Below are 14,611 nucleotides of genomic sequence, written 5' to 3' on the forward strand. Positions count from 1 at the left end.
TGAGTTTATCAGAAGATAACCCAGACAGAGAAATACAACTCATCAGGAAACTAATTGCAAAAGGCAGGAGAGTAGGTGCACCGGGGCCCAATGGAATTCCCCCGATGCTATTTAAGCAAGATCCCATTTACTGGAGTAAAATCCTGGAGCCAGTCTACAGATATGCCCTAACACATATGCAACTACCAGACTCATGGAGAGGCTCAATTGTAAGCCCGATATACAAACAAGGTGGACGTGACAATCCAAACAATTATCGGTTAATTGCTCTAATAGATATAGAGGCCAAATATTATGCAGGGATCCTACTGGAAGAACTTACAAGATGGACAGCCGAAACTAACATCATTCCCATAACACAGACCGGTTTCCAAAAAGGCCAAGGAACAACAACGAACATCCTGGCCCTGTCCTTACTTATGGATGCTGCAAGAGAAAAAAAACATGCACTATACCTCTGTTTTATAGATTACGCAGCAGCATTTGATCATGTGGACCGAGATATGCTTTGGTATAAACTGGCAAAATGGGGGATATCTTCTTTACTGCTGAACCAGCTCATACACCTATATACAGACACATGGATTAGGATAAAACTGGGAGAAGGTTCGCGATTATCGAGAAAAATTCCAACTAACAAGGGCCTCAAACAAGGCTGCGTCCTCTCACCAATATTATTTAACCTTTTCATGGCTGATCTGCCAGAAGAACTGGATAAATGTTCATCTCATAGTCCATCATTAGGAGGTAAAACTTTGACAAACCTGCTTTATGCCGATGACCTAGTTTTAATTAGCCGCACCCCTATTGGCTTACAACGCCTTTTGGACACAACTAATAGATTTTCAAAAAGAAATATCTTAAATATAAATAACTCAAAAACCAAAATTATGGTAGTGAATTACTATAAAAAATCTTCACCAAAATGGTACCTGGATGGGCATAGAATACTACAAGCCACCACTTACAAATATCTGGGGATCCTCCTGGATCACAACAACTCGTGTAAACCACAGCTGGAGTCCCTAAAGAAAAAAGGTATGACATCTTGCCTGACACTCAAACCACTGAAGAACCAATTGCCAGATCTCTCCCTTGAACCTTTCTTAAAAATTCTGAGAGCCAAATTTCAGCCTACAATCTCATACGGGAGCGAACAAATGAGAGGGAGAGACGCTTTACCGTTAAACAATATCATAACAAAAGCATATCGTGTGATATTCCAGCTTCCAAGATATGTCTCTCCAGCCCAACTTCGACTGGAATTTGGTGTACAAAACCAAATAGTGGAGCGAATGGGATCCTACGTAAAAACATGGCACAAAATTAGACTTGCCGAAAAAGGCACTTTGAATGACCTTTTATGGATTGAACTAACTCGGAATAATAAATCCCCATTTAATAAATACCTTATAGATGCAATTAAGAAACTGAGCCTAGAGAACTTATGGAACACTTCAGTATCTCACAATGTTTTTAAAAAACTAGTGACAAAAACAACAAAGAGTATCTCCCTCGCACTGGATAAGGAAACATTGTCAAAACGTACTCATGGATGGACAGTTATAAGCAATTACAAGAATAGCAACCCTCAATCCTATTTAAATTTAGGAATAAGGATACATATAAAACAAAAATTCCTGAAGTTAAGATTGGGGGTTGGACCTATAAAAGCATTATTACCGCCATGGAAACGAATCGGACATAACAATGAATGTAGATTATGTGGACTAGGTGAAGAGAACATTACCCACATCATCTGTATATGTGAAAAACTGAAGGACATAAGGGTATCTTTATTAAAACCGTTTTTTATTCAGCATGGTGTGAGGACCTGCAGACAAGCAATACTTCTATGTTTTAATCCAACTGTAACTCAATTAAACTGCCGCCTTACAAAATTTTTGGACATTACAGAGAAAAGATTAAATATCCAATTAGATTTGCTATCAGTTTAATAAAACAGCGACTAGTCTTCGGATGATTTGCAAATTTCTCTTACTTGCACGTTTTAAGAATTAACTTTTCCTTTTTTATAATTGTATAACACTCTCTGATCTTAAGAAAAGCACTTCTTTTAATTTAAATGTACAGAAGTTTTATTACCAAGAAATTGCGCTTCTTTTTTGTATGATTACCATATGCAATGATTTTAATTAATTATGCATAATAAAAAATTACTTAAAATTACAAAGGTGCAAATGAAGCACATAACTAGAGGAGTTACTGATGAGTGTGAAGTTAATATCAGTAAAATTAAAAATGTGAGGATAAATTATAAAATTAATTTAACAGATGAGGAAATAAAGTAATGAGGATTGATGAGTTTAAGAGCTCACATAAAGGTTTTAATTGAAAAGACAAAAAATGGAGTGATTTGAAGCAATACAGGGAGAGATGGAAGATAGGACAACAAGCAAAAAGAAGGTGAAAGAATCAGAGAACAAAGCAAAGGCATCAGTTAGTGATTTGGAGGAGTCAGTGCATGCTCATGCCAATTTTTTAAAAGGCAGAATGGAGTTGATGATCCCAAGAGAGATGGTGGCAGTGGTTTAATTTCTGCTTTCGTTATGGGTTTGCCCAGAGCTGAGCAGTCATTTTTTTTATTAAACATTTTTTATTATTTCCGTACCAACATCACAACACAATACCCCAACAACCTCCGCCCTCCACCGGGGAGTGTTACATTTGACATTGCCACCAATTGTACAAACGAAAAGTCACCCCTCCCGCGCGGGGCTCCCCCTCCCTCTCCCTCCCGCAACCCATGTCAGTGTGCTCCTCTCTGCCTGCCCTCCTCCTGATGCGCCCCCCCCGTTACAATGAATCATGTATGGGTGCTCAAACCGTTCTGTAGCAACTCGGGCTTTCCCCCATGTCTAGCCGTGCCTCATGCGTCCATTTCTCCCCACGGCTCTCCTCCTACTCCCCACTCACCGCTTCCTCCTGCCGAGCAGACCCGCTCCCCTCTTCTCCCGCGTCAGACATCAGCACCTGAAGTTACATCAGCACCTGAAGTTCCACCACCAGCGCCTCCCATGCCCGGGCCGTCGCTAGTGCCTTTTCGTCATCCCTCCTGAGAGCTAATTGCAACTGGAGTGTGCCCTCTGCGCACGCCCATTTCGCAAACGCCGTCCTCCACCTCAAAAACCTAGGCCCCACCCGTGATTTCCAATGCATGGTCAGTTCCCTCTTGGCCATAATCAACCCTAAGTCATAGAACTTACTGGTAACCTTCGTGCGGCGGGTGTGGGGAAACCAAAGCAACAGGCAGGCCCCCATTTCCGGGGCAATAGAGCGGTCTGTCACCTGATTCAGGCAGTCTATAACATCTTCCCAGTAGTCGCCCAACTGCGCGCATGACCAAAACATATGTCGAAAGTCGGCCCCATCTCCCCCACAACGCGGGCACTGAGAGTGTGCACCCCCAAAATATTGCAATATCTTAACCGGCGTCAGATAAGCCCTGTGCAGCGTAAAAAACTGAACCAGCTGAAACCGGGCATTACGCGTTCCCTTCCAGGCCCGCCGCACTAGCGTGGACCATGTCGACTCGGGGATGGGCTTCCCGAGATCCGCTTCCCACCTATCCCTCAACGTGTCTAGGGGTTGCAGGTCTGCCGTCGACAGCCTGCGATACAAGCAGGTAATGGCCTTGGACGTCCCCACCGCCATCACTACGTATTGGCAGCCCGCGGCAATCGGCGGCTCCGAGAGCCCCGTGTTCCAATGCCTCTGGAGGCCCGCCACAAGGGCTGCATGAAGTAGATAGTCTCCCCGCGGGAGCCCATAAGTGTCCTGCAAGTCCTGGAAGGGCAACAGCACCCCCTCTCTGAATAAATCACCCACTACATGTAAGCCCAGCTCCTCCCAAACGGCTAGTCCCGACCAATCGCCTCCGTGCGGGAGCGCCGTGCACATACCCAGGGGATCTCCGGGGCATAAGGGTGAGCCACGGCGGCCCTCTTCTGACACCGGTTCCAGCACAACCTGAGGGTGCGTTCCTCCAGAGTGAGCTGGGCAAGGTCCATCCGCTGCTGGAGGACTATGAAAGCAAGCACATGACGCGGAATCAACCTGCCCTGTGGGCCCTCTGGGCCTCTATACTCCCTAGCCACCGCCTGTGTGAGTCACTGGAGTTGTGCCGCCAGATAATACCATTCAAAGTCCGGGACCGCCAGGCCCCCCTCCGCTCTCGGCCGCCGCAGTGTGGTCAAAGCCACCTGCCGCCGTCCCGAGCCCCATATGAAGCCCGTGGACAGCGCTCGAAGTCGCTCGAAAAACGATGCTGGTATCCATATGGGCAGGGTGCGAAAAAAGTATAGGAGGTGGGGTAACGCCACCATCTTCAGTAGCGCTACCATCCCAGCACACGAAAGAGGGAGCGTGCTCCAAAAACCTATACTACCACGCAAGCCCCGAATGGCTCTACCGACATTCCCCTCCAGCAAATCAGGCTGGGTGTGATAAATATTAACCCCCAAATAACGCAGGCAGCTACCCTCCCATCGTATCGCTCCCAGCGACTGGGGGGCCTGTCCGCTAGGCAACAACGGAAACAGGCATGTCTTGCCCCAATTGACCTTGAGCCCTGACAGGCGACCAAAGACCTCCAGTAAGGCAACTGCCCCGCGCAACGCGCCAGCTGCGTCTGCCAAAAACATCAGCAGATCATCCGCAAAGAGGGATATATAGTGGGCTTCCCCCCTCAGCTGTACTCCCGCGTATGAGCGCCCAAGTCGGGCATGCGCCGCCAGTGGCTCAATGGCCAAGGCGAACAACAATGGGGACAACAATGGGGGCCCTGCCTCGTCCCACGCCGCACTCGATAGGGGGCCGATATGGTCGCCCCTGTCCTCACGCGGGCCGTGGCATCGTTATAGAGCAAGGTGGTCCAACGTACAAAGCCATCTCCCAGGCTCAATGCCTGCAACACTCGATATAGGTATGGCCACTCCACACAGTCAAAGGCCTTTTCTACGTCGACCGATAGCGTTAAGGCCTCTGGGTATTCGTCGCGGTCTACCTCCATCACCCGCAGCAGACGTCGAACGGAGGTGGCCGTGTTACGCCGGGGAATAAAGCCCGCTTGATCCGGATGAATCAGGGCGGTCATATGGGTCAACAGGCGCGATGCCAATATTTTGCTCAGGATTTTGTAATCCACCGTCAGCATAGAAAGCGGGCGGTACGCCGTGCGGGCACTAGCATCCCCTCCGGTTTTCAGCAAGGGTATCACAATCGCCTCCCGGGCGGAGGTGGGCAATCGCCCAACTCGCCACGCCTCACTGTAAAGGGCTTGCAACCGCGGAGCCAGCAACTCCGTGTACGCTGCATAAAACTCGACAGGCAGGCCATCCGCCCCCGGGGTCTTTCGCCGGGCCATATGCTTGATCGCGGCGCGGATCTCGCCCAGTGATATGGCGTCCCCTAAGTTTTTCCGTGCTCCGGGTCCAACCGGGGTAGCCGAGCCGCCAATAAAAATTCATCCAAGCCTTCAGGCACCCCTGCATGGTGCTATCGTACAACCCTGCATAATAACTAGAAAACTGCTTATTTATCTCTGTCTGGGAATAGACCGGAGTCCCCCCTGCCTCGCCCAGTGAGAGTATTGGGACACCTCGGGCCGTCGGGGTCGCCAGCCAGGCCAGGATGGTTCCCACCTTATCCCTCTCCGCATGTGCCCGGGTGAGGTAGTCCTTATGGTCAAAGCAGCGAAGCTTCTCCACTCGCACCGCCACTCCCTCACGCGCCTCGACAACCGCGGCCAGCACATCCTCCCCCACCTGATGCGCGCGTTCGGCCGTACGCAATCGGGCCTCCGCACCCTCTATGTCTTTCAGCAGCGTCTTCCGCACTCCGGCGGTAGACGATATGCAAACCCCATTCCATCGCCCGACTCGACGCCGTTTCCGAGTTATTCCCAAAATACTGTTCTATACAGCCGCTAACCTCAGCCCGGAAAACCTGATCTTCCAGCAGCATGGGGTTTAGTCGCCAAGAAGGAATCGCCTGCCGCTGCCTGGACCATTGCAGTGCCCCAACGCAGGGGTTATGGTCGGAGATGGTTTTCGCCAGGTACTCACTATGCCGCATCATTGTCTGGGCATCCGGCGAGCACAGTATGCTATCCAACCGGACATACAACTCGTGGGGAGCTGAGTAGAAGGAATAATCCCTATCTGTCAGATGATGGGTCCGCCAAGTGTCCACCAACCCCCAGGTGTCCTGCCAGGCCCGTCTACTGTTGGCCACCCTACGGACCACTGACTGAGCAAGGGGGGGGTGAGACCTATCCAAATCAACATCAGTCACCGAGTTAAAGTCCCCTCCCAGCACCACTGTTCCCGTCAAATAGGACGCCAGCTTCCCCGACAGTCTTGAGAAGAAGGCGGCCTGGTCTATATTAGGTGCATACACGCTGCATAAAGCCATATCCCTCCCGTCTAGTCGTCCCTGCACTGCTACAAACCTTCCTTCCGTGTCCACTAGCGTCATCAATGGTTGGAAAGGGACCCCCGCTCTCACCCAAATCAGGGCCCCCCTTGCAAACTTCGAAAAAGTAGTATAGAACAATTGTCCCCTCCAGCGCCGATGTAATGCCTGCCCCTCCTCCCGATCTAAGTGGGTTTCCTGGAGGAAGGCCACCTGTACCCCTCTCCGCACCAAGTAGGCATGGACTTTATATCTCTTCGCCATAGAGGTGAGCCCCCTCACATTCCAGGTCAGAAACCTCAATTCAGGTGGGGTCCCCATCCCAGAGCTTGACCTGCTACCGCCTTTCCCAGGCCTTCCTAGGCACACTGACATCCCCCCAAAACCGTAGAACTACCCAACTCCCCGACCTTCCTCCCATCCCCAGAACAGGTGCTAAACCGTAGTTACCCATCCAAATACCACCCCAAAAAACCAAACACTCTGGTAGCCACCAGGGTCTCACAGCGTCCGTGAGAGTGAGGTGGTGGCTCTGCGCCAGACGGGCTTGTCCACAGTCCCCCTTCGTGCATCCATGCCCAGTCTCTATGAATCCTCCCCCGGTGTCCCTCGTCCCTCGGACCCCCCGCTCTCGCCTCCAGACCCCTCCAACAGATGACACCCGCAATCCACCGCAAGGTACTGTCAGCACCTCCTGCAACTCAAGGCGTGGCAATGCCCCCACCCAGGTGTCTCCCGCCCTGCATGCGCCCCCCCCTTACAGTTCACAGGCGAAGCCCCGAAACGTCAAGCGTCCAGCATCTCATCCGCCGTCCCTGGGGTAACATCAGGCAGCAACTCCGCACCCCTCTCGGCGCCGTCGGAAAGGGAAGTCTCAGACCCCTTCTGGGGCCCCGAATCTTCACTGGGCCTGGAGGCCGCGGCCCCCGATATCACGGAGACGGCCCGCAGCGCCGCCCGCCACTCCAGCACCGTTTGGGACGCCCCCGGAGATCTGACCCCTGCTGTCCGTGTCCTGGTGCGCCGGCTGCGACGGGCCCTCGCCGGGGCCCCCGATGACTCACCTCCGTCTGCATGCGCCGCAACCCCAGTCCAGAATGATTCCAACCAACTCCAGGCTGCCTCGGGGTCATGGAAGAAGGATGTCTTACCGTCCAACACAACTCGGAGGCGGGCCGGAAACAACAACGAATACTGCAAACCCTCGTCCCGTAGTGCCTTCTTCACCGCCTGAAAGGAGGAGCGCCTGCGCTGGACTTCCATGGAGTAATCAGGGTAGATAGAGACAGGAACATTCTCAACCTGGAAGGGGCCCATCGTCCTAGCCTTCTGGAGGATAATATCGCGGTCCCTGTAGTGCAACAGGCGTGCCACCACTGGCCTGGGGGGTCGGCCCGGATCCGGGGGGCGAGCCGGGACCCTATGCGCCCGCTCCAAGGTGTAAAACTGCGTGAGCCCCCCCGGCGCCACTGCCTCCTTTAGCCAGGTCTCCAGGTAAGTCAACATGTCTCCCCCTTCAATCTTCTCGGGCAGACCCACCACTCGAATGTTGTTGCGGCGGTTACGCCCTTCCGCATCCTCAGCCCTCTTCTCAAGGAGCTGCACCCTCCGCAAAAGGTCCGCCGTCTGAGCCTCCGATGCTTTCTGCGCAGGGACCACCGATTCCAATGTGTCTTCCGTCTGCTTGACCCTGTCCACCAGATTCCTGTGGTCTGCCCGAAGCGATCCCAAGTCCGTAGACACCTGCGCAATGTCGTTCTGCAACGCAGTTCTCGTGTCCGATATGGCCTGCAGGATTTGGTCCAACTGCCGCTGTTGGAGGCCCGCTGTGGGTTCAGTGCGTGCTCCGCCGTCTCGGCTGCCAGCAGAGTCGCCCACGGGGTCCGTCGAGTTCGCTCCCAGCTTGGGTCGCGGTTTGCCCGTGCTTCCAGTAAAGGGTGTACCAGTTCACCGTCCCCCAGGGCAGCCCCCCGAAGCTGTTTCCACTATGGGGCACCGAAGCTTCAGCAGGGCACGACACACCCCTGCCACCAATCCGCAATGGCGCCGGTGCCCTCCGGCCCACTCACTCCTCGTGGCTTCCAGGCACGGAGGTCCCCACTCCTTTCTATGAAGGCAGCCCTCCAGGCAGTACAGTGCAATGGCCAGCAGCCCCGCCTCAGGCCGTCGAGTCCACTCCTCACCTCTCCGCCAGAGCAGCCACCGCCCACCACCTGTCCGCAAGGGGTCGCCGCGTCCCGCTGTCCCTGAGCCCCAGGGAGGTACCGGCTAGGAGACCAGGGCTCGGCCGGGCCCACTTCTGCCGCGGTGCCAACGGGGCAGGCCGTCCATCCACCGGCCACAGTTCTGCATCCAGGGGATTCCCTGTCCTCTCCTCGTCCACGGGGCCGTTGCCCACAGCTCCTCAGGCCACACTCCGCTCCCCCGAGCGTCCACAGCAGGAAGATCTGCCCCCCGGCCGCCAGCCCGCAGGGGTCACCAAGGCTCTGGGCTGCGCCGCCCCAGCCGGGGTCTGCAACGCTCCGATCCCCGCCGCGGGGGGGGACTACCACTTCCGGCTCCCCCAGCCGGGCAGGTCGCACTTCCGGGCGGCCGCCGAGTTACGGTGGGCCGCGGCTGCTCCCCAGTACACAGGCCGCACAAAATGGCCGGTGCCGGCTCTCCTCCACCGCAGGCCCGGTCGCGGTGCCAGCCCCCTCCGCCTCGCGCCGTCCGGCTGCGCCGCTCACGGGGTCCGTGCGGGGCGCGGATGTCCTCCGGGATTCCCCCGGGACACCAGGGCTTCAATGTCACAGGATTTCGGCTGGGCTGGATGCGGAGCTCATCACTCACGCGTCCATGCCCGTCGGCTGCCAAGCCACGCCCCCCCAGAGCTGAGCAGTCATATACAATAAAGTGAAATGTGTTGGCAGACAAAGAGTATAGATGAGATCTTGAAGCTGGCAAAATACAGTAGGAACTGGTTTGATTCAAAGCAGAAAAAGATCAAGGAGAGGTTGATGGTTGCTAAACTAAACAGATTGACGGAAATGCCCGGAATCAGTTAATGGGTTCAGAAATGGGATATGTGCAATACGGAAATTAAATAGCTCAGAAGCAAGGTGTAGGAATGGGAAATGGACAAATGCAGATGCAAGGGGCTGGGTGAGGAACAATGGTGAATAATTCTGGAATGAATGCAAATATTGAAATAATGAAAAGGAACACTGCGTGTCACTTCTGTGGGAAAATCAGGCACTGGAAACAGGAATTCAGACAGAATCCAGATAGAATTCAGAATTAATTTGTTCGTCAGATGCAGAAAATTACATTGACCATGGTTCCAGCTCAACCAAATCCTGTGTAGGGTACGCATAATCAGAAATCATTTCGCATGGCAATACCTCCAGCAAAATATTAAGAACAAAATGACATTTTTAATGCAATGTATCAGTAGAATCCATTGTTTAGGAGTAATAGTGCTTCTCAGTTTTCTTCATGGAATAATTCACAATGAGGGTGTCTGAGAGGAGAGGATTGCTTACTTAAAGCAGTGTTAGAAGTAGACCGGAGTGGCACACACATTGACGGTGAGGTCAATGGCAACCCCATTTTATTTTTGATTGAGACAGGGGTAACCCGTTCTATTGTTAATTCTGTTGAAGTCCCAAACCTACCCATCTTAGGAGAAGAAATCCAAGTTGTAAGGATCAGTAATAAACAAATTGACAATGAAGACACATCAGATATCCCAGTCAAAATAGGGCAAATGGAGAATAAATGTTAGACCTGTCAGCCTTCAGGTGGTCTTTCCCCAAACCTGTTGGCCTTAGGACTCTGTGCAGTGCATTTTACCACTGCTAATCAGTACTAAAATGCTTGTGCTCATTCCCTTAAACATGATTTTATTGGCTTACACCAGATCAGCATATTTAATTTATGTATATGTCCTTTATAAAGTGGTATACCATGTACCCAGGGCCTGTAGATTAAATGCTACTAGTGGGCATGCAGCACTTATTTGTGGAAAACGTGTAATATTTTACATAGCATAAGATACTGCCATTTTGGCTGTGGTGTCCATTTAGTTTCCTTCGTAATTCTTTCGTCTTCTGCTGCTCATCTTTTCACTCTGCTTGTGTTATCTATTTTCCAATGTCCAAAATGTAAATGCCCGTTTAGCAATAGATCAAGATGTCAGCGACATGATGCTAATTGATATACATGATATTTATCGTACCCCTTTAAAAGCATAAGAAAATGTCTTAGCTTATGCTAAAAGGGCTGTCTGTGGAAAAAGTGTAATATTTTACTTAGCATAAGCTACTGCCATTTTGGCTGTGGTGTCCATTTAGTTTCCTTTGTAATATTTTTGTCTTCTGCTGCTCGTCGTTTCACTCTGCTTGTGTTATCTATTTTAGTTGACTTCCTGACTCAGCTAAAAGCAATGTACGTGCTGAGGGTTTGTAGCTGCCAGTGCACCTGGTCATATATGTTAACTGTCGACCATTTACTGCTGCCATAAGCATTCCTGCTCCCCCTCCCACTTGACTGACCACGTAGTTATTCAACTGCCCTTGTTTGCTGATAACTATTTCTAAAACTTGTTCTTCCTATTTCTGTTCACATGCTTACATTGCAGAAAACCGGTATAAAAGGGACACGGTTTGTGAATTCAGTGTACTACCTCCTTGCAGCACTTGAGAGTGTTGTGTGGATGTGGTCTCACTCATGAGTGATTAATAAACTTGTTATTTATTCCAACTCCAGTGCTGATCTCTATTTTGTTGGTCTCTGGACCCATGGACAAGAGGGTGACCCTGCACCAGTGTGCCCACTTTTAGGCACATTTTCACATATTGAGCCACCCATTTAAGTAGCCCCTAAAACATGTACCAGGCTTGCCACTGCAACCTGAAGACAGATTTAAACTACCAATTAGAAATGGCAATAGAACCCCCCTTGCCAAGCCTTAAACACCCCTTTTATTGCATAAAGCACCCCTGAGGTAGGGCCTAGGTATCCCATAGGGCAGCGTGTGATGTAATTAAAAGGCTGGAAATGTACTTTTAAGTTTTACATTTCCTGGTAGACAAAAACTCTTCCATTCATTTGTATTACTGTGAGACTGACATTGGGCTGCTTTATTGCATTTAATAATGTGCTGACTGTTGACTGGGACCAGGTACGCAATTCATGTATGGTATCTATGAAATTATAATGAAAATTCCTCTTTAATGATAAAGTCAGATTTTACATTACAATTCTAAAAATGCCCCTTTTAGAAATAGGGCAGTTTCCTGCCCTTAGCAGCCTGCCTGCACCCTGTCTTAATCCACATGACTGGGTGTAACTGACAGGCTTCATGAATTCCCCCCAGTCACAGAATAGAGGGATTACGTGTGCCTGAATGGGCCATCTGCTGGCAGAATGGTGGGGCAGAACTCAGCATAGCTCCACCCGCAAATTAATACGCTGTGCTCTGCCTTCACACAAAGAACTATCACCTCCATATTGTCACTGCAGCCAGCTTGGAGCCACGCCAACGGAGTCAGGAAATTCCATGGACTTTAAAGAAGAAACCACTAGGAACTGTGCCCTCTGACACACTAAACAGATCACTTTCTGGACCTGTGGAAGAACTCTCAGGGGACTGCCTGATGCTGTGACCTGTTGTGTATTTTGGAAGAGTGTTTTGCTGTACCTAGGACGACTGCTGTGCTGCCTGAAGCCTGCCTTGAACCCTCAGAGGCCAACCCTGCAGTTCGAGCCCTACATCTTCACCCGAACCCAGGACTACCAGAGTGACACAACGGGCTAGTTTATTCGCCTCATGTTCAGAGCCACAGGGCCAAAACAGTCTTCCACCATCTTGTACCCGCACCTGGACCCGGCCTGAGGTAGCCTAAACCCTTCCAAGTAGTGTCTCACCATTCCTGGACCCCTGGTTGTGATGCTAAAGGTGTTCAGGTATTCAAATTCCAAAACTGAGGGCTTAGAATAGTTTTGGATAAAAACTGCTCTGAGAACCGAAAAAAACCGGGAACGACCTGCTAGTTGATCCACCAAAAGTGCATCACCGGTCAGCTTGATTTTGCGGCTGCTTCCGCTACATTCTTATTCACAGCAGCAAATCCAGTTCAGTGGTTCTTCGCCAAAGGGGTATCTGAGCCCCTGGAGATGTCTTTGACTACAGCCTCCTGCCTAGTCCCGCTAGAGTTTTTTAATTTCCAAAAAAGAGACTGAAGAGTCCGAATGTAGAAATCTTCACAGTGGCTTCGACCTAATGCTCGGCAACTACGATGCTCGCCTCCTCGGACAACGCCTGCCGACTTGCCTCACTGCACTTTACCTTCTCAGAACATTTTCTTTAAAAGTCTTCTAAATCAGAAGGTAATCGCTGACCGGGTCCCATCCACTTCTTGTGTTTTACCCACACTCCATCGCAGTAGTCCATATTTGTCGAATATGATCCGGTTTCGCGCAACTAGATGTCCATGGTTGGGGCTTTGATCTTTCAGGCGCTAAATTTTACTAAAAACTTTAAAACTTCATAATTCAGGTTCTACTGATTGGATTTTTGTCATTTTGGTGTCATTTGATTTTTTCAGCTAAATTGGAGGGTTGCAGGGGATTCTGGGTAGGAAAATGTTGGGGGATCAATGCAAGCCACACTTCCCTGGACTCCCACAGGTGCCAGTTTTCAGATATGTCTTGGTTTTTTAGGTTCCCCTAAAAACCCGGTTCCAAAAATGCAGGTGCTCACCTATCTATCACAAAACAACCTGGTTTTGCAAAGAAGCTTACATCGGTTTTTGGCCCCACGCTCGGCGGCCATCTAGGGAACCCTACCAACCCCAAATATCTTTGAAAACCAGACACCCGGGGGAGTCCAGGGAGGTAAGGCTTGTGTGGACCTTTCCAACGTTTTCCTACCCAGAATCCCCTCCAAATCTCAAATTTAGCTGAAAAAATCAAAATGTTCTCAGATTTCTGTGTGGGATCACTGAGTTGACACAAATGTCCTACTACCCAGCGTTCCCCCAGGTCTCCCGATAAAAATGGTACATCACTTGTGTGGGTGGGCCAAGGGTCCGCGGCAGGGAAGGGCCCAAAACGTGCTGTGGAGACATCAAAATTACCTAGCTTTGCAAGGGGAGTCATCGGGCTTCCCGTTCAGGAGAATCAACAAACCCTGGATACCTTTAAAATCCCGATAATGTTGGAAGAAAAGGACGCAAATTTGGCATAGATACATTATGTGGTCAAAAAGTTACAGGGGCCTAAGCACAAACTACCCCAAATAGCACAAAAAACGCTTAGCATGGGTGGGGTGGGGGGAGGACTAGCAGCGAAGGGGTTAATGCCATCAATGGAGGCAGAAACATGCATGTGCATTTAAATGATGAAAACAACATATAAGCAGGTGCGCAAACGTGTCGTTGGTAAATGCTGTTCGACTGATATCGTTAATGCTGTAGGGTGGGTTTTGATTATTGCTGAAACTATGTTCAGTATTGTCACTAATCACGATAATTAACCTTTGGAAGCCATTATTCATGTTGTGACACTAATTCTTGACTTCTGTCATTTATTGAACTAGTGTCAGGCTGACAGACAACCTGTGCCGACGTTGCATTTTTAGACCTACATGCACCTGTCCCAAAGCCTACATGCATAATGACATTTTCGACAAGATATGTTCAGCAGAATTTTCTATACAAGTTACACTCCCTCAAAACGAACAACCTTTTCTCATCAACCAGAGACATTAGCGAATTATTACATAATAACGCACAGTGACACACTACCACCACATTATCTTCCTAATTACAATAGTTCTTGGTGAACAACGAGCGAGAATTTTTCTTTTTCTGTCCTTATTCACTCCTGCAAAGAATGACTTAAAAGGGCACGTTTTCATCAGAAATAAACATACCTTCACTGTCTTTGAACTTCTTAATAGCCACAATTTCCTTTGTCTCCTAAAAACACAAAATAAAATACATTGAGCAGAGAGGACAAGAGTAAAACGCGTTTTACAAGTGCACTTTATTATTATGTATACATCACAAGAAACATCTACGCACGCTCTCAAGATTCTTTGCACAGCTTCTATTGTCAGTTATAACAACATAGTATAAAGAAAAATACTTACCCATATCTTTTCCCTCTTTTTTTAGACAAATATTTAACA

At 49.8% G+C, this 14,611-nt stretch overlaps 1 protein-coding gene across 4 annotated transcripts in view; it reads right to left on the reverse strand.

Annotated features, from left to right (window-relative positions):
• CDKL5 (cyclin dependent kinase like 5) overlaps window positions 1-14,611 on the reverse strand; it is a 1,167,948-nt gene that overhangs the window by 466,842 nt on the left and 686,495 nt on the right. For all 4 annotated transcript variants that reach the window (XM_085622653.1, XM_085622651.1, XM_085622652.1 and 1 more), the window contains exon 5: window positions 14,354-14,399. In XM_085622653.1, coding sequence (XP_085478779.1) covers window positions 14,354-14,399 — 46 coding nt within the window. The remainder of the gene's footprint in view (window positions 1-14,353; window positions 14,400-14,611) is intronic.

The sequence above is a fragment of the Triturus cristatus genome, chromosome 8, assembly GCF_964204655.1.
Source record: "Triturus cristatus chromosome 8, aTriCri1.1, whole genome shotgun sequence".
NCBI classification, from domain to species: Eukaryota; Metazoa; Chordata; class Amphibia; order Caudata; family Salamandridae; genus Triturus; species Triturus cristatus.